The sequence below is a fragment of the Aythya ferina genome (genome assembly GCF_964211825.1).
Source record: "Aythya ferina genome assembly, chromosome: 20".
NCBI classification, from domain to species: domain Eukaryota; kingdom Metazoa; phylum Chordata; class Aves; order Anseriformes; family Anatidae; genus Aythya; species Aythya ferina.
The window spans coordinates 1,135,557-1,163,209 of record NC_140318.1 but is presented as its reverse complement, the minus strand read 5'-3'; the positions used below and the strand labels follow the sequence as shown (position 1 = coordinate 1,163,209).

The window sequence follows — 27,653 nt, the reverse complement described above, 5'->3', positions numbered from 1 at the left end:
AGAAGGAGGGGGAGCCAAGGCACGAACTGACCCCAGGACCAGGGGGCCTTGAAGTGCCCCTTTCTGGGCTTGGGCAGGCACCAAGGGCACATCCCAGCACAGACGCTGCAGGAGGGGGCAGAAGGGGCAGAGCCCAGGGCATGGAGCATCCCCGCATCCCTCCTGCTTTGCCGTGGGCCCCACCGCCCCCCTTCTCTGTGCTGTATCAGGCACCGTTGTTCCCTGTACCTAAAATAGAGCTGATGGTCCCCAGGGTCAGCAAAAGACGAGGCTGTGACTAAGTCACTGCAGGAAGCAGCACAGCTCGGCGGGGAGCACGGCTTCACGCCCAGCAGGGCCACTGTCCCCAGGCCTGGGGGGCCGGGAGCTGCGTGGTGGGGCTGGGGGCTGGGGGGCTGCTGGTCCCTGGGGCTGCAGGGCCCGGGCTTGGTGTAGGGCTGTGCCCATGACAGTGCCCGGCCGTGCCAGCAGCGGCTCAGCAGAGCCTAGCAGCCCCCAGGACTCCCGGGGGTGGGAGGCTGAGCCCCTGCCCGTGTCCCATCGGCTCCCTGCACTGGGACTCGCTTGGTGGGAAGATGTCGGTGCTGCAGGTCCCAGTGCAGGACCCGCAGAGCCGTGGGCGATGCAGGGCTGTGGGGCCAAGCCCTGCTGACCCCAAACGCCGCGGGGCAGGGCTGGGCAGCGGCAGGCGGCAGCGGCCGGAGGGAAGGGAGGGAGCCACGGGCCTTGGCGGTGCCGGGGCTGAGTCACCCGCAAGTGGAAACACAAATCCCTTCCCAGGCTCGCCGCTGCTGCTCCAAACCGCCCTGGTGAGGCAGCCGGGCACGGCAGCCCCCTCAGGGTGCCCTAAGGGCTGACGGGGCCAGAGGTGACGCTGGGACAAAGCACCCGCTCCCAGAACAGCCCCACCACCCTCCTGGGCAGCAGCAGCCCCCCCAGGACCAGGGAGGATGTGCAGAGGGGCCACAGCACCCACTGGGACCCTCAGCCCCCACTGCCAGCCCCAGGGCAGCCCCCACCCCTCTGTCGGTGCCGTGCTCCCGGGGAGCTCCTCAGCTTGGCCAGCTCGCGCTCTGCAGTCCCCGACAAGGAGAATCTCAGCAAAAATGGGCCAGAACTAAAGAAATAATGCAGGACGCAAAACTTTTCCAGATGTTGGGGTTTGCTACTGTTCTCCCACGAGCGCTGCTGCCTCGGCCCGGCACACACACTGCCTGCCCGCAGCCCGGCCAGGTCTGCACCCCCATGCTGAGCACCCTGGCACTGCCTGGCTGGCAGTGGGGCCACGCTGGGGCCACACAGTGCCCATGTCACTGCCTCTGCCTGCTGCAGGAGGGGCTCCTGCTGCTTGGGGTGTCATGGTGACCCCACACCCTACAAAGGCTCCCCCCATATGGCGCCCTGTGGCACGGCACAGAGGGAGGAGGGCCGCTCATGCAGCTCCCCGGCCGGGCTCTGCTCGGCCTCGCACAGAGGCTCCCTTCATCGGGTGCACAGCCCGGGCTGGCAGGGAGTCAGGGGGCCCCGGCACGCAGCACCCCCGGGCCCGGGAGCCCCAGTGCCACCTTTGTCCGGGAGCCACCAGGGCAGCGGGAGGGGGCCCAGCAGCGCAGCGCCTGCGTGCAGACACTGCTGGCATTCACGGGAGCAGCGGGGCCGGGGGCGGCGTGGGGACGAGGCCTCCCCCTGCCCGGCCAACAAAACCGGCATTCAGGGCAGCGAGCGGGCGGCTGCCCCGGGCCGACCTGGGCTGCCCGTGGGGCTGGCGGGACGGGGGGCCGGCGGGATGGGGCTGGTGGGACACGGCTCAGCCCACCAGGCTGGGGGTGACGATGGCATCGCCGCTCACACGGCTCCATGGTGGCACACGGGGGGCAGCGGGCACGGCCGAGGACACGAGGGCTGCAGTCACAGCCCCGCATGGCCCCACACGTCCCGCTGCGTCCCCAGGTCCCCTGCCACGGGCAGGAGACAGGGCAGCGCCCGGGGAGCTGCGGGGCTGAGGTCCCGCAGGAGGGAGGCACCGGGAGCAGCCCCGGGAGCGCCAGAAGCGCCGGGCTTTGCGTGCAGCGGAGCCCCCCCCGTGCCCGGGGCTCCCCGCAGCCGCCCCGCCGGGCCCCGGCCGCTCCCCGCGGGCTGTGCCCGTGCCGCTGGTGCCGCCCCGCGGCCGGCGGGGACAGGGACGGAGCCCGGCCGGGGCCAGCCCGGCTGCAGCTGCTGGCAGGAGCCGAGCCCCGCTACCGCCGCCTGCCTTCGGGAGCAGGGGCACGGGGACGGCTGCAGCCCCCCGGGCAGCGGCTGCCGTCAGGGGGCTGGGACAACCCCGCAGCCGCGGGGACGCTCAGGGAAGTGGGAAGCAGCACAGAGCGCTGGTGGCCCTGCAAAGCGTGGCACAACGGGCAGGGAGCAGCATCTTCTGTTCTGACAGCTGCAACGTGCAGTTCTGTACCTGCAGCCCTCACTCCTGCAGCCATCCGGAGAACCATAGTATGCTACTCCCGGTATCTTTAAAGTTGTCCACAGGATGTCGTCTGTAACAGCACGGGGTGATTCTGACCTAAGGGCAAGGCTCACGTTTTGCCACCCTGCTCCAGGCAGATGGAGCAATTCATTTAAAGAAGTGCCAGAAACCCACTTACCTCTCCCTACACGCCTGGTGCAGATTGTGCAAAAACTTCAGGTGTTGTCCCACATTAACTCCCACAGCAGTGCCCATCCCTTTGCCTCATGCTCTGGGCTTCAGAGCCAAGCATCTGACAGGTCTCTTACTCCCCCTCCCGACAGGAAAGCACAGCACGAGAATCCCCCCCCCTGCCCAGCAGTTACACTGTGCTCCACCACCGCTTGTGCGAGAATGCAGAAACAAAGCGTGCCCCGAACTCTGAATGCGGCATTGAGGGGAGCTCAAAGTGGCAGAGCTGAGGCAAGCTGAACGTTGTTTTGTTGTTTCACAAGTGGATATAGAAAAGGTTCTGAAAAACAGCAGATTGCAGCTGTAACCCATCTGCTACAGAAGAATATGGAACAAGTTGGACAAATTGATTTAACTGCAAAGTTGGCCTCGCTCTCAGCAGTTGCACTGGCGACCTCCAGGGGTAGCTTCTGACCTGAGCTATTCTGTTTGGAACCACATCATGGAGAACAGCACAGAATTAACAAATTCTCAGTTATGGCTTTAGGATGTTCATCATCTTGCAGCTTGCATCAGCTGCAAGCCACGATTCATTTTGTCTCTGCAGCTTGGCCAACGTGTTTAGTCGTCTCTGGGCATGATGCCATCCAAACCTGTGGCTTCACCTTAGATTGTTAGTGCCTGATACTTAAGCTTTTTCCCCCATGTTTTCTCCCCTTTCTTTTCTGAATGGTAAGCAGCACGTTGACAATCTGTAAACCAACTGCATCAGGCTTCTGGGACAGAAATGTGCAGATCTGCATCCTCGCAGTGGTCTGCTTGTTTTTCTTCTGGAGGGCCACGTGTGCTGGGTGAGAAGCTCGTATTTCTCCAGAACAGGCTACTGCTGGCCACTGCAGGGTGTTCAGGATCAGTAAGCAAAGCATTTTGCAATGCTGCACCTATTTAGGTAACGTATTAGCCCACAGGAGCCACAGCTCAATGCTGCAACCTTACAGCGTGCTGCAGCAGCCTGGTCCCTTGTGGGGCTGGGGCCGGAGCTGTCAGGCTGCGCCTCCTCCACTGCCAAGGAGGCACTACCATCCCGTCCAGGTCTGCATTCGGCCCTTAATGAAGCCATCGGACAGCCAGCATTAGCATCATTGTAAAGCCGTCCCTCATAGAATCTCAATATATGGGAAATTCACTTTACCACACGTAATTAGACCTCTCTCTGGTTACAATTTGCTTTAGGCTTAAAAATCCTTCAGATCTACGCTGAGTTCAGCGAGCAGAATTAAGATCTATTCCCTGAACAGAATCTGGATCCAATTGTGTGTAAGGACTCCCTGCTGGGTAGAGAATTTCTGGTGTTAGAATACATCAGCTATACTGACACAAACCATCACTACATCAGTAACGCTTGGACTGCTCTGTGCAACTCTTCACTACATCAGAACCAAAAAAGGCCTTCAGAATCACAACTCTGGGTTCCAAAGAACTCCAGCGAGGGACAGAAAAAGAAATCATTTAATGGGTTCTATGCCAGCTCCATGGATCTGTACTCATTTACCTGCTCTTCATAGAGAAAAGATAATCGCAAGCTATTAGCGTATTCATTACCGATAAAAGCTCAAACAAGTTTTCTGTGAATCCTCTGATTTCTCTCCATAAAGGTGATGACATCTTTATCTAACTGCTACTCAAAAGACCACCACTAACACCTTCCAAACAAAGTTCTATTTAATGAGACATACCCAGCCAATATAATTAAGAACTTTCAGTACACTGCAGTTTTACGCCTTGATGGCGTATTTCCGCATAGGGTACAAGCGTTCTTTTCGCTGCTGTTTCTTGGTCTTCAGATTTTCTTCGTGCTTGTTTAACCTGCGTCGCATGGCACGAGTCTTCTTTGGCCGCAGATCCAGAGGCTTGTACTTTTTGCCCTATTTTCAAAAACATACAACAGTTGAGTTTACAGACTGCAACACAGATCAGATAAATGAGCTCACAACGAGCTGAGTTACCTACAAAAGCATTAGCAGCAGTGCTTTAAGCTTGTTTTTGCTAGAACTATCATTACAGTCTAGAAGCTTATAGAATTTCTCTCTGCTGGGAAGCGGGAATTGATGCAACTTTTGTACCAGCTCTACTAACCTTCACTCAGGTTAGAGGTAAGTAATTGATCTTATGAGTCCCAATTTCCCAAGACCTTTTCAAATTTTCTCGTCCCATTCTAACCAATCCAAATCCCTAACAAGTAGCATTCTAAAAACTACAGGAATGTGCTGAGCAAGAGAATTGCTCACTCACCTGCAACTTAATTAAGATTTAGCAAGCAGAGTATCTGCATTTCTGGGAACTGCATCATCTAGAAAATATACTAGAGTTTCAGAGAAAAGGTGCTGCCCAAAAAACTCTCCTCGCAAAACATACTCACACTGGGTTAGTAGCCATAATTCTGGTTACTCTCTTAACAGTGTTTTAAAATGAATCATGATTAGAAAACTTTGAGCTATACATACATGAACATTTTTTCCCTTACATTTTAAACTTCACAAGTAAGAATCTATAGTTAGGATGCTTCTAAAATTTCAGTGTGTTTGAGAATAACGAAAGTCACCGTGTAGGAAGTTTGGACTTACCTTGTAAAACTTTCTCAAGTTCTCCTTCTGAGTCTGGTTGATCACAGTTAAGACTCTAGCAATGGATTTGCGCACCACACGGCTGCAGGTGGAAAAAAAAGAGAAGAGGATGTCTCAGAACACACCGAGGGACAAACACCACGGACTTACACAACCAGCGCTGTGCGGTAAACATGACGCAGATACCGGACAGCCACACAGCACACAGTGTGCCTGCCCTGCAGCACGGCGCCCAGCAGGCCTCCCCTCCGCGCCTCGCAGCAGGGCCCACGCCCCGGGCCCAGACGCTCCCCTCCGGCCCGCAGCAGGGGGCGGCCGATCCCCGCCGGTCCCTCCCGGTGCCCGTGCCCGGCCCCGTCCCGTCCCCGCTTACATCTTGGAGAGCTTGGAGGCGGCGCCGCCCGTCACCTTGGCCACGCGCAGCTGGGACAGCTCCACCTTGAGGTCGTCCAGCTGCTTCAGCAGCTCCTCCTTCTTCTTCCCGCGCAGGTCCCGGGCCTTGATCTTGGCCTGCGGGCGGCGGACACCCGGTCACGGCGCGGCAGGGCCCCCCCCCCCCCCCGGTTCCCCCCGGTCCCCTCCCGGCCCATCCGCCCCCAACCCCCGCTCCTTCCCCCCCAACGAGGCCGGGCCGGGCCCGCAGCGCTCGGTGCCGCCGTGCCGCGGCTCGTGGTGGCGGTGGCGGCGCGGATGTTGGCGGATGTTGGCGGATGGCGGCGGCGCGGGGCTCTCACCATGATGGCGGCGGCGGCGACTCGCTCGGCGGCTCGGGCGGAAGGGCCGGAAGGGGCGCGGGGCGGGGGGGAGGGGCCTCGGGCCGGCGCCTACCAATGGGCGAGGGGGGCGGGGGGAGGGCCCCGAGCCGCGCCGCACCCCCGCGGGCCGCGCCGTGGAACCGGCCGCGGAGGGCGGGGGGCGGCGGCGGGGCTGGGCGCCGGTAGCGGGCTGGCAGGCCGCCCCGCCGCCCCGCCTCGAGCCTGCCCCGGAGCACAGCGGAGCCGGCGGCGCGGAGCGGGCCGAGGTGCGGCGGACAACGCCTGGGGGCGGCGGGGACGGGGACGTGAGGGCGGGCGGGGGGCGGACATCGCGGCGGGGCCGGGGATGAGACAGCGAGGGGCAGCGAGGACCGGTGCCGGTGCGGCGGAGCGGCGCGGGGCCGGCCCCGTGTGTGTCCGCGCCGCCTCCCCGCGCGGTGGCGCCGCCGCTCGCCGCCTGCCGCCCGCCGAGCCCGGCCCCGCGGGGGGGGGCTGAGGCGCGCCGCCGAGTGACGTCCCGCGGGGCCAATCAGCGCGCGCCGCTCCGCCGCCGGCCGGGCCGCTCGCCCAATGGGAGCGGGGGGGCGGGGCCAGCCCGGCCCCGAGCGGCGGCAGGCGGCAGCCGCGCTCCGCGCCCCGGAGCTGGGCGGCCGCGGCCGGAGCCGAGCGGGGCTGGGGGCGGCGGCGGCGCCCGCCCGGCACCGGCACGGGCACGGCACTGACAGCGGCACCGGCAGCGGCGCGGCTCCAGGTGCGCGGGGCGGCGGGGGGGGCAGAACGGCGGCGTGGGGCCGGGCAGGGCCGTGCCGGGGTCCCCGCGCCCCCCGCCGCGGGCCGAGGCCCGGCCCAGGTGAGGCGGCGGCGGCGCGGCAGGTGCGGGGCCGGGCCCGTGAGGCGCGGGGGCGCGCTGAGGCCCTGACAGCGCCTCACAGCGCCGCGCCCGGTGCCCGCTGCTCCCCCCGGGGCTCGGCGGGCGCTGAGGAACCGGGGGGGCTCCGGGTACGGCTGGGGGCCGCCCGTGCCCTCGTGCCCCCGCCGTGCCGCCCGGTACCGCCCGTGAAGGTTCCGGTCCTGGCGGCCCCATGAAGGCCGCGGGCAGCGGCCAGGAGCGGGGCACGGCACCGGCACCGGCAGCGCCGGGGCTGGGCTCGGTGCCGCGGTTGGGCAGCTGCAGCCCCCGCCTGCAGAACGGAGCCGGTACCGGAAAGCATCGGGGGCTGCGGGAGCTGCCCGGGCCCGGCCGCGGCTCGGGGTGCGGAGCCGCTGTGCGACCGCGGGCTGCCAGCTCCCAGCGGGCTCCTGCCCTCACACCGTGCCGGCCGCGGCGGGGAACAGCCCCGGGGGGGCCCGGTGGGCGATCAGCACGGAGACCTGCGGCTGCCTGGAGACCCCGGGCGACCCCCGGGGTGTGACAGCCCCGGCGGCGCGGGGAGCGGTGCCGAAGCGTGACCCCAGCCCCTGAGCCGTGGCCCCGCTGCATTCTGGAGCCGGATAAGCCAGTCTCCTCTCAGATATTTTGATAAACTGGATTATGTTTGTTAAAAAGAAAAATTAATAATGAGCTGCTTAATGACAAGCAAGGAATATAATTTGCCAGTCAGTCTGGGCTGCCAGAATAATGCAGACAGCGAACACAAACGTCGTAGCCATGCCCTGCGCTCCAGAAAATATAACAGCAATTGTTCACAGAAACCGTATGGAGAGGAAAAAGATATTATTGCCTTATAGGGGCAGTTGCCATCACTGCTGTATTGAAGCACAGGTACAGCGCACAGACAAAAGTCACTCAGTTATCTGTGTCCCGTATGGACACTGGAGGTTTTCTCGCACAGTCGGCCGGTTGGGGTGAGCGTGTACCAACATGTGTGCCTTAAACTGAGAGCCTGGCAGGCGGTAGCACCCTGTTGTTGTTCGCAGTGGTCACCTGAGAAGCTAGATCTGCTCGTGGTAAAAGGCTGAAAGTCACCGCTGTGCTCGCCCCGTGCAGCCCGCACACGCTGCTCCTTTGCTTCGGTTCTACTCCGATTTAGCTCTGCTGGCTTTAAAAGGAGTTGTTGATAAACAGCAGCGTAAATGAACAATGGAGATGAATCTGATCATCTGGACGCGTTGCTTTGGCTTGTCTTTTGCCATGCATGGTGACTTTGAGGCCAGAAGGAAGAGTTCTGGTGTGAAAGTCTGTTCGGAAGTGATGTTGCAGTGAAGTCTTAGCTATCCAGGCAGTATTTGGAAGGAAAAAAAAAAAAAGCAGAACACAGCCATCGGTTTTATCACAGAAATCTGTGTTGGTGTCTTTTTTTCACAGAACTCCTCATAGTTCTTTTCATAGAAATGTTTAGCTGGAGCGAGCTGTGCAGGAGGAAAACCAGGACTTCTGCAGGCAATTTTTGCACTCGCTTTATTTGGTATTCTTGCCTAAGAACATTCTGCAGGCTTGGCTCTTACAGCCAGGCTGCTCTCTGTAAGCACATAAGCCCTATTCTGGGTATGCAGTTTTTAAAGAGGCTGGAAACAGGGCTATGGAGCGGGGTATGTGCTGCAGCAGGGGAAGGCTGTGTAAAGGAGTGCACGAAGTTGTACGTGGGAGCTGCATGGAGGGTCAAATAGAGGTCTGTTTCTATAAAGTATGTGTGTTAGTCGCCAACACAAATATTACCTAGCAGTTTACATGTGCTGAGAGAGCACAGTGCAGTCCTGCAACAGGAATAGAGTAGAAAAACCATCAGTCTGGCTCCCTCGGGATATCAGTCAGGAAAGGAAGTGTGTGATGCCAGAAAGCCTGGATGGAGCAGCAGGTTTGGAGGACTCCTCGCTTGAAGGATTTTTAATTATTGCTATTATTATAATGGAACACAGACTAGGAGCTCAATTTTTTATATAATTAAGGTAGAAATCAGCAGAGGGATTTCTCTGCCTTGTGGTGGAGTGATGGTCCAGGAGCGTCTCTGCTCTGCAGGGTGAATTCCCGGGGTGGTGACGCTCTCCGTGCAGTTCCTGTGCGTGCTGGCAGCTTACTGCCAAACACTGCTGTGGAGGGAGGAGGAGAACTGAGCTGACCAAAAAGCTTTCCTGAGCTTGCGCTGCATTCTCTCCTGTCAGGGTAGGGATCCTGTTGGAAAGCAGCCACTGACACCTTGGCCAAGAATGCAAACAAGATGGGGCATGTGATGAGGCCTGCCCTCCGGCCCGATGCTGGCCCCGGCTGCCATTTGGACTATCTAGTAAAAGGCTTGCCCTACAGAGTTCTCCTGAGTCTCTGCACCACATTGACATCAGGTCCCATCGCATGGCAACCCTTCTGCTTTGAATTAGGAGCGTGTATAAAGGAGTTAAAACATCAGTCGTTTTCTGACTCAAGCAAAAAAATTATCGTGTAGCTCGGATGCTTTTCAGGAACTTGGCCGCCGTAGATGCGAGAGGCATGTGCTTTTCCACACTGCTTTAGGTGATGGCTTAGTTCAAGGGGGCCCAGCTTTGGCTCAGTCAACAGTTGTGTTGGCGCCTTGCCATGGAGTGTGCATAAAATGGAGCTGGCTGCAGCTCCCCGCTCGCTGCAATATGGAGGGGCAGCGTGGGGCTGCACAGCCCCGCAGCTCTGCTCTGCTGGGACCCCGGAGCTGCCTTTGAGTCCCTGGGCTGTATTTCGGTGTCTGGTCATAGCCGATGCATTTCAGCCCTCGCTGTGCCTGTGCTTCCAAAACCCTCCTCCCTTCTCGCAGTGGCTTGCGTGCTTTTCCAGATGTGCGAGGTTCACGTCTCATTTCCAGGCTCTTCCTATGATTTTGTGGCTTTCTGCGCGTTGCCACCAAATCGAGATAAAACACAACTGGCATTTTAGCTGCTCCAAGCACATTGTGTGTAAATAAACCACTAAATAGTTGAGCTTGTGAAATGTAAATACACACAGCTCAACCCGCCGCAGCTGATGGTGTTTTTCTCTCTCTCCTCTTCCCCTCCCACCCCTGCCAAGAGTAGGCTAGCCTGATGTTCTTTTTTCCTCCTGCTCTTTCATACAAAGCAAATGACTGCTCAGCACCACGTAGGTGGGATGCAGGCACCACTGCAGAGTCACGATTTGAATTAGACGTGGATGAGGGCAGTGGGTGCGTCCTCTTCCACGCTGCTTCTGAACCATCTCCTGGGGATTCCTGGACGCCGGTGGCCCAGCAGCTCTGCCCCAGCCTGACTTGGAGCTTGGGCTTGTTTTCAGCTGCAAGCTGGTTAAGGCAGGCCAAGAGCAGAGAGCCAGCCGGGATGGCTTTTGGGGCTTTGTGCTTTGTTCATCCCCTACACAGAGGGTCGTGAGCTGTAGCGAAAGGGGGATCACAGAGGGCACGGAGCGGACAAACGTGGAACAGATTGCGAGTGGCAGGAGCATAAAGAAGAGAAGCAAAAGTTCTGTGTTATGCAGTTAGTTGAAAAAGGCCACATACGCATCCCATGGTGATGTTGTGTCGCACGTATTTGAAGTGAGTCGGCCCGGAGTGAATTCAGGAGGGGCTGCTGGCCCCGCGCCCCCGGCCTGCTGGTGGCTGTGCCCTGGGGCCAGCAGTGTTAGGGGACGAGAAATGCCTCTGTTGGCTTCCAACTCCTACTACAAACCTTGGAGTGAGAAAGGAATTGGTATTTTTTTCCTCATATTTCTTTATCAAGCTGCTGTACCTGAGGTGTCTGACTCCTCTGCCTGCCTGCCCTCGCTGGCTGTGACGGATGCCTGCCCCTCGCCACCCCCCTGCAGTGCTGGCAGCAGCGAGCTGTGAAGCCTCTGGGTGTGTGAGCGGGGGCACGTGGGGACACGCGTTTACTGATGTGAAAAGTGGATCTTGCACAGAACCGGGCGGCGTCTCAGGAAGCTGGGGACGGTGGCGCTCAGCAGAGAATTAGGTATTCTGGCAAGAAGAATGAATCTGGGTTCTAATTAATTTTGTGTTGTCTGCAACTCCGTCAGGACTAGCGCTCTGAGCAGAGTACGTGGAAACACACAGATGGTTTTCCCAAAACGTGCAGCGTAGCTTTGAAAGAAAACACAAGAGGCGAGTGTGCCAGTCTGCAGAAGGAGGAGAGAGGCAAGGAGCAAAGGTAGACGCCTCGCTTGACAGAGGCACAAACACTCACATTTCTGCTGGCCAACAGCGGCAGAGTGGGGCTGGTCCGTCTATTGTAGAGCAGCGATTGTTTGTTTGTTTTTCCTTAAAGGATGAAATGGGAAAGGACGTTGGCATAATGCAGGGGCGGGATTGATTTTTTCCTTCCGATGGGCACTGCTGTCAGCTGCGGTGGTTCGGTTTGGTTTTTCAGAGGGAAGCTCTCAGCAGGGAGGGTGCCACAATGAGCTGCTCAGAGCAAGGCACGAGGAGGATTCTTGGCATCTGTCTTCTCCTTTTAACAGGCAGTTAGTGGGCTGTCAGGAGCCCAGCACCATATTTCAGCATCATCTAGCAAGAGCTGTGGAGCTTTCTGCATCCAGAATGGTGCTGGCATCTGATCTGGGAGTCAGGGACAGCGGATCAGGCCTTTGTTGGTAGAGACTCGAGCTGTGATGGTGCCAGGCTTTGGGTATGAGTGATCAAGAGCTTAGTTTTATCTGTTACCTATTTCTTATCAGCAAATTAATTCCTGCAGGGTGTCTGGCTTTATATTGCAGTCCCTTTGGGCAGTGATGCTGTGGGAGATGTTTCAGGATGAAAAGTGAAGAGAGAGCCGGTGTCTCTGACTCAAGGTTAGAAACCTTGCAAGTCCTGACAGATTAGAATGATTAGAAACAGAATTCCACCGGCAGTTTCTGCGGAGAGCAGTTCTAATAATGCCTTGGTCTGGGGAAGTTCCTGTTTCAACAAGATAGATGTAGGAAGTTTATTTGCTTTTGCTTTTTGGTTATTACTTGCATCTCAGAGCTAGGAGTGGGAAGCGTTTGAAAAGCAGTTTATATTTCTCTGCTGTGCTTTCTTGATTAAAACGGTAAAACTGGCCATGAAGCTGGGAATCAGGATGCGACCGTAACTTACTCTTATCATTAGCTCACTTGTCTAAGCACATGATTATATTTCCTGCTTGACTCCAGCATCTGAATATTAATCAGAGCCTCAACTGTAAACCCCGGGCCATTTGTATTCGGTGCAAGCAGTGAAACTCCAGATCAGCAAGAGTTTAGGACGTGCTGTTTGTATGACAGTTCGCTGTTTCATGTTGCATCTGTTGCAGAAATGCAAGCTCTGATGCTCAGGGTTAATCAGGACGGCCAGCCCAGCCCTGCTCGCTGCTTGGTGTACAGCCTGCTGCCATCAGGTGTGGGGGTGAGCAAAACTCCAGCAGCACCTTTGCCATGAGATATTGCTCTTCCTCTTATTCCTGTTCCCCAGACTGACCGCCCTGGGCTGCCATCCTAGACTTGCCTCTGCTGCCTTGTTCTGAAGCTTCTGTGGGGGGTATTTAAGGGACAGAGTCGAAAGCTCAGTAATCAAAACAGCTGGAGCCTGAAATAAAATGGATTCTTGTTCTAATTTTTGCCACAAAGCTTCCCTGGGTCATATTGATCACATTTCTGGGCGGTAATAAATGTTTCTCTGCATAGTGGGAATATTCAACATCCAGACTTAATCTGAAAGGCTGAAGCTCCCCGGAGATCAGTGCTGGGAAGGTGCGTGGAGTCACTTGCCACATGAGCAATGTGTTCAGCTTTTACGAAGAGTTTTAAGCCTAAGGCTGATGTCTAGTGAGGAGTTGTTTTTTTTTTTTCAATTGACCATTTAAATGAAGTAGGTAAAGCTAAAAAACGGCTACTGGACATTCTTGGCTCTTATCCCGTAAGCGTTCCTGTGGGGAGCTGTGCTGGGAGGCAGCTGGGCTGCTGAGCCCACTGCTGAGTGGGGGCGATGGCCTGGCAAAGGAGGCTCCAGGAGGTGGAGGCGCCTCGTGCAGCCCACCCTGCTTGTGCAGCTCCGGGGCCCTCCCCTCGCTCAGCAGTTTGCCCAGGTCCTGGCACCGTCCTGGCACCGTCCCGCCGCAGTGTCACCGCTCGTTCCACAGCGAGTGCCGGGCGTGAGGCTGTGACCGCCCTGTCCTACCAGGCAGGTGAATCCCAGGTCAGTTACCCTGCCTGAGCAAGAACCCTGGCTAAGGGGATGTGCCCCTAGTGCCCCTGTTTAACATACCTGTGCCTGACTGTCGTTGTCAGCTTGGTTTCTGTGCAGCAGGTGCTCTCCCACCATGCACAAAGCAAGCCTTGCCTTGCAAGCTTGAGTCCAAGTATAGGGCCGGCTGGGAGTGCGTGCCGTTGACTTGAGCAGACTTTTTCCTTTCCAACCGAGCCTGGAAAACCTTAGCCAAAAGACAGCAAACCACAGGGAAGTGGAAATGTGTGTGATGTAAGTGACACATAACTTTAAAAACTGCTTGCTAGCATCGCGAAGCTTTCATCCATTTCCCATCCAAGCCCTCCTCCTCCTGCTGCCTTGCAGCTCCAAATGCTCTGCATGGTCTTGGCGTTCTCTGGGATGCCTGTAAGCTCTTCTCTGCTATTCTCCATGCTGCAGTGGGATGAACTTGCACAATATAACAACGTGTTGTGCTGAGCAAACCTGGAATTGTGCGTTCTGAGAGCGTGGTGGAAAGAACCTGGCATGTGAAGTGCGGTGTTTGGCTAGCGCAGATTTTCTGCCTTCTTTAGCCTGAGGAGTTGGCAAAACCTTGGAGAGAATAACAACTTCTGCTGAAAATCACATTTTTCTGTCTTATTTTAAGTCTTAAATCAATGTTTCAGAGTCTCCTTCTGCCGACTCTAGCATACCTACCCACCTGCCTACATCCACATTTTTATATATATACATATTTTTTCCCAGCAGCATCGTTCTAAAATGTGCTACTTGAATGAGAACCAAGCAATGTGCAGAACAGCCCAGTGGTTTCTTTTGTGTGAAAGAAAACAAAAAACATCAAACACAAGAACAAAAACATAAGTAGGTGATATTTCTAATATAGCTGGGCTTAGAAAACTGGGACAACCGTCTGTCTGCAGAAGAGGAGCACGGATCTGCGGGGTTACTCCTCGAATCGAGGAGAGGTCTACGTTGGGGATATAGTGCTGGTTGCATTTTATTTATTTTTGTCGTTTGTAGCTCAGCAGTCCCTGAGGAAACGGCGATGTCAGTAGCTATCTTCCTCCCTTTGCTGTGCCACTTGCTGTTTCTAATAATAATTTTCTGTCTGTGGTGCTGCTGCATTACAACACAGTCTTTAAGGCAGGGAAGACCTCCTCCTTTCCTGCGCTGCTGTGATTCTTTGTACAGCACCAAATGCCACCCTCTCTGGTGCATGAGAAGCCAAAACCGGTGCGTGAGATAACTAACCTGATTTTTCTTCCCGATCACAAAGGAAAAGCCAGCTTCTCCTGCCACTGAACTGCTCATTTCCCTTTTTCTGTCCATCTTCCCTTCCCTTCTTCTCTTCATATTCAGGCACATGCTGTGGCTGAGTGAAGCTGGGGTTTAAATTGCAGCAGTACTCAGCTCGTGCCTGTAACCAAAATGTTGCTTTGAACCTGGGATCTGTGGAAAAAATTACCTTCTAGCAGCTCTTTTAAAGATACCTCACAGATGGAAATTGTCATGTGTCTTACAACTGCACTTATTTTTTCTCTGCTTCTACTTCTTTCTTGGTTGAGATCCTTATTTCTTTTTCCATTATTTTTTTCCTGGAAGGAAGACTCTGCTTGCCCATTATGTGGCTCAGTCCGAATGTTTTGGTAATGTAACTTCTGTGTGCTATTTTTTGTAATCACCATGAAGATAGGTTTGATGCACAGAAAGAAGCCTGTCCGTCCTGAGCAAGCCTCATCTTACTCCTTAAGCTTATCCTCAGGGAATTTCAGGAGGATTTTCCACTGTACCGTGTCCATCTGTAAACGCACTGGGTAGTTTAGAAGTACTCCGGTTTTGTGGATGCAGTATGTGGCAGAGCCAAAATGTGCCTTTAATTATCCTGCACAGGGGTGAAACTTGAGCTCCTCCGCAGGCACCGTCCAGCGGTGATACCTGGGACGTGCTCGCTCCTCTTCCCACGGAGGTGCTGTGTCTGTTGTGTCTGTTCTGGCCCACAGGCCAGATGTTTGCATCTTCAGGTCATTGGTGGTTTTGGGATTGTGTGGATAACTACAGTTTGGTTTCATTCACCTTTTAACTGCGATTTGGCTGTTTCATTATAAAATAACCTGAACCAAATAGGGCACGTTGAGACTTCTGTGTTTAATGTATTACGTACTAATGAAATAGCTTGTTATAAACACCTGAGCCCTACCCGTTCATTCTGATGCCTTAGATCAACTTCTAAGTCTTCTGGTCACCTCCCTCCTTCTAAAAGCATCGGTAGAAAATGAGATAAATTCTTGTGCTCGTCTCACTAGGTAATGATTAAGGTCGGGTGAGAGGAATACCTCAAAATGTTTGACAGATGTTCATGAAGTTAGGTTATGCATGTCTGAACAGCTGGCAGGTGGGGTTTTTTCCAAGTCACGCTACGGATCAGGCTGTTCCTGGTTCCTCACAGACCTCTGCCCAGAGCCCTCTGGAGGAAGCCTGCCCGCAGCCTCGGGTGCCCGCGGCCAGGAAGGAGCCGTGGCCGTGCTGCTCCAGGGGCTGCCCGATGGACACGGGGTCTGGATCGTGTGAAACAACAAAATCACAGACTCCAGAACTAGTTTATGTTGGCTGGAAGGCTCTCGGGTAAGGCTGGATGTTTTCCTGACACCAGGTGGTGGCGGGGCAGTGGTGAGCCTGCCCCTCGCTCCTCGTCCCGGCTTCGCAGGGCTGCTTCGGAGCCTGGCCTCAGGCTCTGGGTGCCTCAATGCCACCTGCGTGGTTTGGCTGCAACATGCGTTTGTTTTCAGTCCTGAACCCTGCATAGAGGGGAAGAAAATGTTGTGAGTGTTGTAGCGGAGTGTCTGCGGGGTGTGCTAACTTTGCAGGTCCCTGTGCAGTGTCAGCGTGTGCTGAAATGCGGTTTGTCGTCTGGGTTCTTTCAGCAGGAGTCTTTGGTAAGAAGACAGCTTGCTCCTGTGCTTACAGACATTTTGTTCAATAAGCAGAAAAGGTGCTTTGGCCCTCTGCTTCAGGAAGAAGTCCAAACCCTTGTGCCAGTAGTGGTATCGTGAGCTGAACATCCAGAACATTCTCCAAGATGTTTTGTTTTCAGCTGGGGAATCTCTGTCTTTCTCCCCCTCATCCTCCCAACTCCCCTGCAGTTCTTCTGACTTTGCACAAATTAGAATATGCTAAATCATTAGGAACTGGCAGGGCTGAGCATAGGCTTTCAAAGTACATTTTAACTGTCTACGATCCGAAAAGTCTTTTTTTCCTTCCTTCCTTCATTCCCATTTTTTGTTCTCCCCCGGCTTTTCATGGTTTCTCTGCAAGTATTTTGTCTGCCGCCTGATACCTTTCAGAGCAGCAGGCAGGGAATTTGCTGGCTTATCTTTTAGTGATTGCATAAGCAGCCCTGTTTGCAGAGGGCCTGGCGACTGTACCGTGAGGGCCGCGGTTGGTTTTACTCGCCTGCTGCAGGGCAAACACAGATCCAGCTGGCCAATGTTAGCGATGGCTGGGGTAGATGGTGTAAAAAGTGGTGTAATTTCAAGGTAGCATACGATAAAACTGACTGTACCATTAAATTAAATGTGGGGAATGATATACGGACTGTCTGAAACATACTTAGCCATTTAAGCAACCCCTCCTTTTTAGAGATCTGTCTGCAGTCGCTCCAGAGCGTCCGACCGTCCCCAGCGGAGCGCTGCAGAGCCCAGGGGCCTCGCCGCAGGATTTAGGTCAAGCTTGCTGCAGAACCCGTGAAACTGGGGTATTGTCCCTCTTCCTGAAATTCTTGAATCACCTCCTGGCTGCTTCTGACGTCTGTTTTTCAGCTCTCATTGCTCCCTTCGGTGTGGTGTGTTGGTGCTCTGAGTGCTGGCTGTTGTGTTTGGCGCTGTGTGGTCGCAAGCGGAGAGGTCTCAGACGCGGGCTGGTGCTTTGTGATATTCACGTCCTGCTTTGCTGGACCCATACCAACAGGTTTCGGCATCTGGTTGGTATGTGTGAACTCGTACGTTGTCTGGCACCCATCCTCACCCATGTCACAGTCCCCTGACAGTGAGCAGAAACTTCCTCTTTTTCTGGAGCTCTCCAGCAGGCAGCCGGTGTGCAGCACCCTGTGCTCCTGCAGTGGTGCTCTGGGCACTGCCACGTGGGTGTGCAAAGTCAGGCGAATGTGTCTGCATCTTGTCTGCCCTGGGAGTGACCGAATTGCTTGGCCAGCAGTGCACACTCACTGCCAGCCCCCCAGACTGGAAGGAGCTGCTGTGGTCTCCTGAATTTGGTAGGCACGAAATGCCCGCTCAGGGAAGCGTTTCTGAAGCCTGTTTGGTTATTGGGAAGGTTTATCATGGCAAGTGGAGAAAGATACTTGCGGGTACTTTCCCATGACTGGGAGAAGTTAGCTCTGCTATTTTCTGGCTTGAGTTGGGATTTGGGGGTAATTATTTATGCAAATAACATCCAAACAGAGCTTCTGCATGAATGGAAAATCATTACCTAACAAAAGTGCTTACCAGATCTGGTAGAGAAGTCACTGAAAGTAAAAGCTCTGCATTTGCCCAGTTAGAGGTGTGATTATCTTGCACTAAATTTCTTAGAGAGCACAGAACAGCCCGAGATGACCTTGCAGCCGTTTTTAGAGGATGTTTTGCTGCTGCTGTTGTGACATGTGGCATGTGGAAGGTTAACTTTATGTGTATGTATGTTTCAAGTCAGATTGGAAAAGCCACTCTGCCTTTACAGGCTTTCCTATTCCCTTACTTGTTCAGTACTAGGAATATCTGTGTTATGTCTTAGGTTTTTTTTTGTTTACAGTATGACATTTTGCTCACACGAACAGTAAAAATAGATTTTCAGGTGTAATTGTGGGCAGTGGAAGGCATGGAACTCAACAGTCATGGGGAAGTGGAGAGGAAGCAGAGTTTTCTTTTTTACCAGTTTGTCTAAAACTGGTGTGTTGCAACAATAGCAACTAGCAAACTGCAGTTTTCAACAGTTCCAGATTGAAAATGAAATATAAACAGAACTGTAAACATGGCTGCAGGATAAACACCTCTGCAGGAAGGCAAATTCAGAGATGTCTTTGTCCAAGTATGAAACTCAAATGTTTATGTTAAAATCCTTTTGCTGGCATTTTTGTGTTTGTGAATACAGTCCTCAGTTATTTTATGACTCTTGTGCCAATTCTATTTTTAATTTTGTTCTGTTATCTAGTGCATTGTGAAGTAATAAGTCCCGTGCTTTGATTCTCAGATGTTGCTTTTAATGAGTCTTAAGAAGAGTCACCCAAGGGAGCATTGCATGCTCGTTGTCACCATCCCCGTGGAACATGCATCTAATCTGGGTGAGTTCACAGTAGCCCTCAATTGCTGAGTGATATGTCTATTTTCTTCCTCATAGGACTGAGTTTGCCCTAAAAGAAATCATGTCATCAGGAGGAGCTGAAGATGATATTCCTCAGGCAGAGAGGAAAACAGTTACAGACTTTTGCTACTTGTTGGATAAATCTAAGCAGCTCTTCAATGGCTTAAGGTCAGTGCATTGCACATTTGGTAGTATTCCTTCAGAAAAGCATTGGAACATACACTCGAGTATGTGAGGGAATGTGAAGTAAGATGTACAACTAGCATTTTCATCTCGAAACTAGCAAGTTTGTTTAGGAGAGAGCAGCGTGCACCTGTGTAGAGGTAGTTTTGGACCATATATGTAAGAACGTCTGTGGAAGTTTGCATGGTCTGTTTGCATGTTGTTCAGGTGCAGATCACAAAGAAGGCAGAGTACTTACAGCCGTTCTGTCTGTTCCTTTGAGGCAGAATTAGTACCTTTATTGGATTACCAGATAAGAGATGTAGTTTCTGTGTGCATCCATGGTATTTTGACAAAAAGAAACCTTCTTATCCAGACAGAAGACAGAAAATACCTTTGGGTGGAATTTGGGCAATAAAAAATAGAGAGATGTGTTTCAGCAGCCGTCTCTCCTGTGAGAAAATAAAAATGTCCTAGAATGGGAAGCTGCCTTTGTCCTTGCTGTAACTTGGCACAGCTAATGTAGGTGCTTCTTGCACCAAACTTCACTGCCATTTCACCTACAAGGCCTGTGATTCCTATGGTTATAGCTGGGTAAAGCAGCCTTCAGGTATCTCCTCTGTTAATGCTTATTCTGTTCTGGAGAGTTCACCTGGAAAGGACTTGGCAAGTATCCTGATTCTTAGTCCAGTTGCTTGCTTTTCCTTTTAGCATAATAAATACATTGATACCTGCCTGCCCTCTTCTGTTTTGAAGATGATGGTAGCCTTTGCTGCTGTATTTGATGCCGTTCTCTTTTCCCTAACATGTTTCATGGAAAAAAAAAAAAAAGTGGTGGGGGAGGGAGAGGAGAGCAATGATTTCCTTCCCAAAATCTCCTCTGGGCACTTCAGCTGCAGGGAACCGAGCCTATAGCTGTGTTGGCAGCTGCTTAGCTATTGCTGCTGCCAAAAATGCAAGGGCTCAGCCTGCCACGTCTTTGTTTCAGTAGCATTTCCTTCCTCTCTTCCCAATACAGATGCCAAATACAGCATTTGAGGAAAACATATGATGATCTGCCAAGGTTGCTGCTCCAAAGTATACTTCATGCTCACACTGCCAGTGATACCGTCCTTTTGTGACCATACCTCCTAGAATAACTTAGGAAGGAGGTTGTCTTCCTAGTATCTATACTTGGTTTTGGACGAGCTATAAGTTATAAACAACTGTTAATGAAGTGTGTTCCAGTTTCTCTTTCTCCTCCTTTCCCCACTCCCACTTGCTTTTCTCCTGGAAATGTGGAGAGGAAGCATGTTACAAAGAAGCTTTTCACAGTGTGCTATCACCTGGTATTTTCTTTTTGATGCTAGAAAGTGCTTCGGTGTGTTCAGTATCATAGAGAAGCTTGAGACTTAAATGAGACTTTCCACATGTTCTGTACTTCCCCAGACTACAAAGTCTTGTTACTCATTGTGTTGGCTGCAAGAATCGTGACTGCTGTCCTTTCGCGGAAAGAGCTGGTAGTATTTAGCTGTTCATTTCTCAGACTTGCAGTAAGATGCAAATCGAACGTCTTAGTTCAACGAGATGCTGCTGATGTAGAAACAACAGGGCCCTGCTAGCTTCAGGTAGAGCAGCGGGCTGTAGCCCTGTCTCACGCTGGCTTCTCACACCACCTGCGGCGGTGAGGCCGGCGACTGCGTGCTGTGCTGGTGTGCTTACTTTGTGGGTTGGTAGAGGCCAGGGGAACGCTGTGCTGAAACCCCGTTATCCCACTGCTGTCTGGCATAGCAGCCTGTAATTACTACAAGCATATGAACATAAAAGGAAATCGTCCTTTTTATCACCTGTCAAAACTGTGAACGTGTTTGAAGCTCTGAATGTTAAACTTGCTGTAACCTTCTTTTTGAATAAGTGTGCTGCTGAGCCTCTAGGACTTCCTCAGCGTCTTTGTGTCTCTGTGAGCTGTGTCCCTGTGTGACAACTCCCACGAGGTGCTGGCCAAACAAGTCTCAGCACCTTTAATTGCTTTCCTGTGCTATCTGGCTTCTGCCAACAGCACGGCTGGAACAAACTTCTGACAGAAAATGAATGACAAGCACAGGAGCAGTGCTGGTCTTTGCTAAGACTATGCAGCAATACTGGATAAAATCCTCTGTGGAATTTACCCACCAGCCACTCCAGTGTGGTAAGGGAACCAGCCTTCTGTGCCCGGGGTGAGAAACCCATCCTTTCAGAACACGGGAGGCCTTGTATTCGTGTCATTTTGGAATATTGTAACACCAAAACGTCAGAAAGTCTCCATGTGTTGCTGGAGGCCGTTGTAACGAGGTGTGGGTGACCCTCGTCCTTGTCTGAACAGGACTGACCTAAATCAGAGCATCTCCAGTCCCTCTGCACGTGGGTGTCTTCTTGCTGCCCCGTTGTCCCTCCTCTGAAGCTGGTCATGATCAGTAACGGCACGAGTGAGTGCCCCTACTGCTGCTTGCTCCCTACCCAGCGTCCTGAGCCAAGCACACCCTGGAAGAGGGAGCCCTTGCCTTTTTCTCTGTGTATGGCTTTTATCCTTCTCTCGATCTGAGAGCAGCAAAATGTCTTGCTATGCTGTAGGTCTTTTGCTTTCAATTTGGGTGTGTAGTTACTTCTGGATCATATATTCCCTGCCTCCGTCGGTGGGAGGAGCTGTGCTAATGATCCACTTTGCAGTCAACTGAGTCTTTAAAATTCTTTTGGGCTATTACTTCCCACCAAATAAGGCAGATCCTCTGGTCTCATTAAAGAAGCTGTGCACTAAATGTCCTCTCTTGCTTATGCCGTCTGCTTTCTCACAGCAAAATTTCTTGGTACACGGGAGCAACACGCGTGATCAGAACACAGAACAGCAAATGGGAAGGAAAATGGATGGTAGCAATGGCAGGGCTTGTCTGCAAAAATCTGTGATGGAACCATGGTAATGTATTGTCATAAATGAAGTGTTATTACAGCCATGTCAGAATACTATCAAAAGAACAAGTGCTACTGTCTGTTTCCATGGAGATCTTTCCTGTTCCCTGGGGAGCTGAGGAATCGCATGGTATTGTGCAGCTATGCCAGCTGCAATTAGGCGAGCATAAAGCTTGAGAAATATACGTGTGGACACCCAGCAGTGACCGTGGACAGCAATGGCCAAACATATGTACGCTGCACTAACAGCTTTTTAAAATACCATGGGTTTTCACATATTCCAAACTAATGCAGCACAGTGAGTTGAACTGGGCTTCAGGGGAACGCTCAGGCTTGTATAGAGAGGAAGGTGCAAAATAAGAGGAGTCAGTTGCATGAGGGAAGATGTCAGGTGAGGTACAAAGAACGTTTTAGCTTACTGAAGTGGGATATATTCATAAGCATCATCAGCAAACAGATGTTTGTTTCTTAATTTATGCAAATACCTGCTTCTTCCCGGTATTCAAGGGAAGAAGGGTGCATCTTCTTCTCCCCTTATGTCAGACCTCTGCTCAAATGTCCTAAGCAACTTTGCCTAGAAAGCTCAAATTAATACTTGGAGTCAATTTACTAATTTAGTCATTAAGTCAGTGTCATTGAACTTTTTTTTCCTTTTTTTTTTTTTTAATTTAAATTATCAGTTTGTATCTTATTTTTTTTTTATTTTTATTTTTTCTAACTCTCAAAACCCACAAACATTGAAACTTGTGGACGTGCTAATTAAATTTAACATTACCTCTCGCTATATCAAAGCTTGCAATATATCTTAGTCATGTGTTTGGACAAATTATTAACTTTGTTTAGCTGTAATGTTTGCATTTATTACTGCAATATTTTGCATATATTACTACAATAGAAAGTGGTGAATATTTCACTGCAGTAAATGATTTAAATGTATGTATTTTTGTATCAATCTGAATTTGGATGAAGACGTATATTGTGTTGGTGTCCTGAAGCACATGCTTATACTCCTGTTTACCCCTCGCTACACCAAAGTACGTTCCAAGATGTCGAGCAGTTTGAGATGATCTTTTTTTAAAAAATAAAATACTACCTTGGCATCTCCATAGAATAGCAGCAGCAGGTACTGGAATGGCTTTTCTGGGTTGGTAAGTGTCATAGCAGATAACAGATTCATTTTGCATATAGTAGCTAAGCTTGGTCCCCTCAAGCTGTGTGGGAAGTATAGTTGGCTGATGAGCAAAAGAATATTAATTTACTTTTCTACCCAGGGTGCTGTTAAAGCAATTCCAGTTAGCAAAAATGCACCACAATTTTTTTCTCTGGAAATTGTGGTGTGCTGCTTTGCCTGTCTCACTCTTCCAGAGGATGTGGTGTGGTTTCCAAAAGGTGGTTTGGAATGGTTTGGCAGCAGTCTGGGCATCCCAGGCTTGGAGGTGGAATATGCTGCTTTTGCCTGCAAGTCTGCTGAAGACTGAGGTTTTGGATGGTGCATGAAGCAGCCCAGTGATCTGAGAGAGCATTCCCTGAAGGAATAGTTCTGGAATCAAATGACAGATTATGCCATCTTGAACAAGTGATTCCAGTTCCGTGTAGGGTTGTATACCTCCTCTGAATCAGCTTCAGGATACTCTGTAAGCAGCGTGCATTCAGTGAGACCGATGGGCTTTGGTCTCCTCTGTTGCATTTGTTCCAAGGCTCAAATAACTCCCAGATGAAGGCCTTCTACTAGCATTAAGAGCATTGTATTTAAAGCTAAGATCCTTAGGACTACATCGTTGTGGGGTGGAGGAGGGGGGAATACAGCTTGGAACTTGAATGAATGTACTAACGTCTTTCTGCACTGGAGACCAACGTGGAAAAGACAATCTTGGGTTCCAACCTCTCACTAAGTGTGAGTTAGAGGGTGACAAATGTTGCTCGGGTGATGTAACCTGACCCAGTGCATGTTAGCCGTGAGCATCTGTATTGCTTGCTTGGCCAGGTGGCACTCGCACAGCTGATTTATAGATCTGTTATGGGGTCTGTTTCTGAAACAGCGAGCAGCCTCATCCATCTGAAAAAGGAAGTTTCCGTGATGAGTAGCAAGAAATATTATCGATCTAAATGAGTCTAAGTGAACTAATTACCATTAGATTATTCTGCTTGCTCTTGGATAGTGCTTTTTAATTTCATTTTCTTTTTATTATGGGTAAGAGTCCAGTTTAGCTTTCTGTGCATGTAACCAATGAAAATACTTCTCTTAGCAAGACGGTAAGATGTTTTCAATCACATGTGGAAAAATAAATGTAGGAACATGGTCGTCTGTTCTTTGGGTTGACTGTAGGCCTATTCTGCTAATGTTGTTGAGAACCTGTTGGCACTGAGGAGCCTTGATAAAGGCATGTTTATGGGGTGAGCATGGATTCCTTGTTACTCCTTAGACTGTACCAATGTTTTTGGTACATATCCAATCACTTGACTCATGTGAGCTCGCTCATGGGAGTACTCCTTCCATCTGCTGCCATTCTGCGTGTTGGAGAAGCCACTCTGGCATTCCAGGTACATCTGGAGAGAACAGGCCCATGTGCTCAGGGTATCGTATGGCCATAATAAACACGGCACGAATGCATCATAAATATACCATACGTTTCATAGCTAACTTCAAAGTGAACGTCTGCCTGTATAACTGGTGGAAGCTGTGGGACACAGCTCACCCCGGACAGTCAGCCTTTCCCAAGGGGTCGGCTGGGTCGGGGCTGTTGGCCGGTCGGATTTGTAGCTGGGCACGTGCCCTAGGTAGGGTGTGAAGGACGGGAGGGTGTTGACTGGTGATAGACACTGGAATGGTTAGAGTAATTCTGCTGTTCTTCGAATGAGTGATTGAATTACAGTTCACACATATGAAGGGTGGGTTATTGTCTTAGCAGGAAAAGTTTTACCTCAGCCACTTATGGTTAAGCTGCGTACCTTCAGTTTCACGTTACAGCGTTGTCCTGTTTTGGATGGAATCTGTAAAACCAGGGCAATTTATGACATTGTCTCTCTGTATCCCCAGACACTGATTACCTTCATGCAATCATTCTGAACATTTGCAAAATGCCTGGGACCTCTATTAAATAACTTCAATTCTTTTTTCATTTGAAAAGTGACTAGGGAATTCAGCTGGAAGTAGGAAGCCATAGCTAGGAGAAAAGACTGGAGAATTTCTTCGTGCCCACGCAGGCTTCTTTCTCGTATATATGCATACAGTCTTTTCTTGTACACATGTTAAATGAATATGCAGCCTGGCTGTTTTGGGGGTAAATGTGTTGAGGATAATATGGTCAGATCTTGGTATGTGTACTTCCTACAAGCCAAACAGCATTTCCTTGGAGATTCCGGTTAGAACAGGTTTTGAAAAATGGTAGGAATCGTGCTTCTTGGAGTTCTGGGTGCAGGCAGAGCTTGAAAATATTTCAAGTCAATTCTGAACAAAGCTATTCTGACACGGATTCAAATACGCTGCCATCATGCTGGGTTGACTGGAGTCTACTCAGTAACTCTGTGTTTGTCGCTTGTCTGTTGCAGGGATTTACCTCAGTATGGGCAAAAGCAGTGGCAATCCTATTTTGGGCGAACATTTGATGTTTATACCAAACTCTGGAAATTCCAACAGCAGCATCGGTAAGGGAATGTTGTAGACAACTGTTTTCTATGGATTTAAATGCAACTTTAATCTCTGGTATTACGGTATGCCTAGGGGCCCCAGTTAAGACTGTGATTTCACTGTTATTCAAGCATGAAGGGAGGGAACAGTCACTTCCTGGAGTGCTCACAGTCTAATGAATTAAAATGTTACAGAGTTTTCATTTTATTTTTGAAGAAAACCTTTTGCTCTACTTGAATGCATGTTGCTTTAATATATTGCCAAGGAGAAGCTGGGCTGGTGGCTTCTGCAGTGCAGAACCCATCTGGAGTGGTGTGAAGCGTCTTGCTGCAGTGTGGGCTCCGATCTTTCACACCTTATGTTGGCTGTGTAGTTGAGCGTTCTCCTGGGAAGTGGTGACCTTTTCGTTTTGTGTATTTTGTGCAACATACTTATGTCTAGCTCTTGCAAGTTTTTGCAACATAAATGGTCCTTGTTCTGGTGTGTGTATGCAGTGCTGTTGGCTCTGTGAGGGACTGCTACTGGGAATGCCACACCAGGAATGAAAGCTGAGTTTGGCCCTACAGCGGCTCTTTGTCTTGTCTGGTGTGATGTTCTGAGAAATTCCGGAATGCCTTTTAATCTTTCTTTTCTCTCTTGCGAAATAGACAAGTATTGGACAATCGGTATGGGTTGAAGCGGTGGCAAATTGGGGAAATTGCTTCCAAGATTGGGCAGCTCTATTACCATTATTAGTAAGTAAGCACAGAAAAGGATTCGGTAGGGAAATGCAGTGTTAGTGGCAGTTCCATGCCAGTTATCTGGATACTCAGTCAGGAGCCTGCTGAGGTAGAAATGAATGTCAGTTGAGTTGTGATGTCTGTTTGTGAATGAGAAGGCACTTGGGACTGCATGGGGTGCTGCACAGAAAGGCACCTGTGAGCCTGATATGATACTGCTGGAGTCACACTGATACTGCCTAAGGAGTTATCTCCTCCCTCAGAAGTGTCTTTAAGGCTTCCACATGTGCTACATTTGACTCTTGTGCAAAAGTGTGATTTACAAGTTTGGGAGCTTAATGTTCCTTTAACCATGAATTAACCTGTCACCTGTACATGTGGGCACAAGGCAGGCAGATTTGATTGTTTTCAGAAATGGAATCCAAGCTCTGAAATCTGTACTCCCAGCATGCACAAAGAACAAGAGTCTGGCTTTCATACAATGTTATTTGAGGAGGGATTTTTGCCATTGATGCACAAGATGGTTGAGGGGGCAGAAAGGGAGGGTTTGGCATGGATTTTCAACTGAAGCAGTGAGCTAATCTGATTCTTCCTCTACAGCTTGCGCACTTCAGAAACCAGCTATCTCAATGAAGCTTTCTCCTTCTATTCGGCAATTAGGCAGAGGTCATACTACTCCCAAGTCAACAAAGAAGACAGGTATGTCTGAATGCATGCAGTCCTTTTTTTTTTCTTCCCCAAGGCTAGAACGGTGTATGAAAGTAGCAAATAATTATAGACTGTAGGATCAAAACTGAGATGAAATCAATGTTTTTGGAGGAAGTTTCTTTCAACCCTTTTGCAATGATTAAAAACCCCAGTATAAAGAAGAGCTTTTCAGGATGACTGGAAGAATATTCTATTGTGTGGTCCTGGCTAGAAAGCTATTAGCCCGAAGGTTTTTGTCATTTTGAGTCCTGCACAGTGGCAGTGCTTGGACCTAGTATGCTGCACCTGGAAGATAAATCAGTTGGGCTGAAGCAGAGGAACTGTTTGTTTCTAATCTGGCATTTTGGGGGAGCGTCATTTGGTACTGCTGTACAACAGCCCTCTGTGACTAACTGGGACAAGGTCCAAGAGCTTAAGAAGGCATAACATCTTCCTTTAAGACACAGTACCAACAAAGGTGTACTCAAAAGAGGGATGTGTTGTGGCAGTGCCAAGCCTGACTGACTGCCAAGAACATAGATATAAATAAGAATAGCTAGAAAACTCAATTCTGGATCCTGATAATATGTTCTAGAGAGTAAACCTGGGTTCCATTATCAAATTAAAGGTAAAGAAGAAATTATCTGAAATCATCATCAAGATAACGCAGAAGGTTTAGTGAGGGACTTTCCTGCACGGTATTCAAGGATCTCTGGACTTCTTTGCACTTCTGTAGTCTTGCAGATTTCTAAACGTACCTACGTGCCACAGAAAGATGAAAGTTGCTCTGTTCTGGTATCTGTTGTTCCTATTCTCTCTTAAAAATCTCTCAATTTGAGTCTGAGTGCTTGAGCGGTTCCAGACAAGGTAGGACTGAGCGAGCATGTTTCTAGATGCTGTCAGGCAGTTTTGGAAGTGGTTAAGTAATTACAGGCTATGCTGACTTGCAGGTCTCTTAAGTTGTCCCAGGTGGGTGAACTCTGAGCCAGCTGTGGTACTCATCTGATGCCATGGGGTCAGATACTGCCCATGAACTGTCAGAAGGCTTAAAGACAGCTATTATAAATGATTCCCATGCCTC

The 27,653-nt window shown here is 51.0% G+C and overlaps 2 protein-coding genes across 7 annotated transcripts in view; one reads left to right on the top strand and one right to left on the bottom strand.

The window, feature by feature from the left end:
• Positions 1-4,336: 4,336 nt before the first annotated feature.
• Positions 4,337-6,123, bottom strand: RPL35 (ribosomal protein L35). The gene is made up of 4 exons (XM_084493713.1): positions 5,991-6,123; positions 5,630-5,766; positions 5,257-5,338; positions 4,337-4,557 (listed from the first exon to the last, which is right to left on the bottom strand). Exons 1-4 carry the CDS (start codon positions 5,991-5,993, stop codon positions 4,408-4,410), a joined length of 372 nt encoding a protein of 123 aa, XP_084349839.1. The 5' UTR covers positions 5,994-6,123; the 3' UTR covers positions 4,337-4,407.
• Positions 6,124-6,155: 32 nt separating this feature from the next.
• SCAI (suppressor of cancer cell invasion) overlaps positions 6,156-27,653 on the top strand; it is a 37,356-nt gene continuing 15,858 nt past the window's right edge. Inside the window, exons 1-5 of one of the 6 annotated variants that reach the window (XM_084493686.1) lie at positions 6,156-6,277; positions 18,491-18,622; positions 25,088-25,183; positions 25,814-25,900; positions 26,486-26,584. In XM_084493686.1, the coding sequence (XP_084349812.1) occupies positions 18,516-18,622; positions 25,088-25,183; positions 25,814-25,900; positions 26,486-26,584 (389 nt within the window). In that variant the 5' untranslated portion in view covers positions 6,156-6,277; positions 18,491-18,515. Of the gene's footprint in view, positions 6,278-6,624; positions 6,763-13,349; positions 13,376-16,741; positions 16,857-18,490; positions 18,623-25,087; positions 25,184-25,813; positions 25,901-26,485; positions 26,585-27,653 lie in introns of those variants that run through there. The other 5 variants (XM_084493685.1, XM_084493687.1, XM_084493689.1 and 2 more) reach the window with 5 other exon arrangements.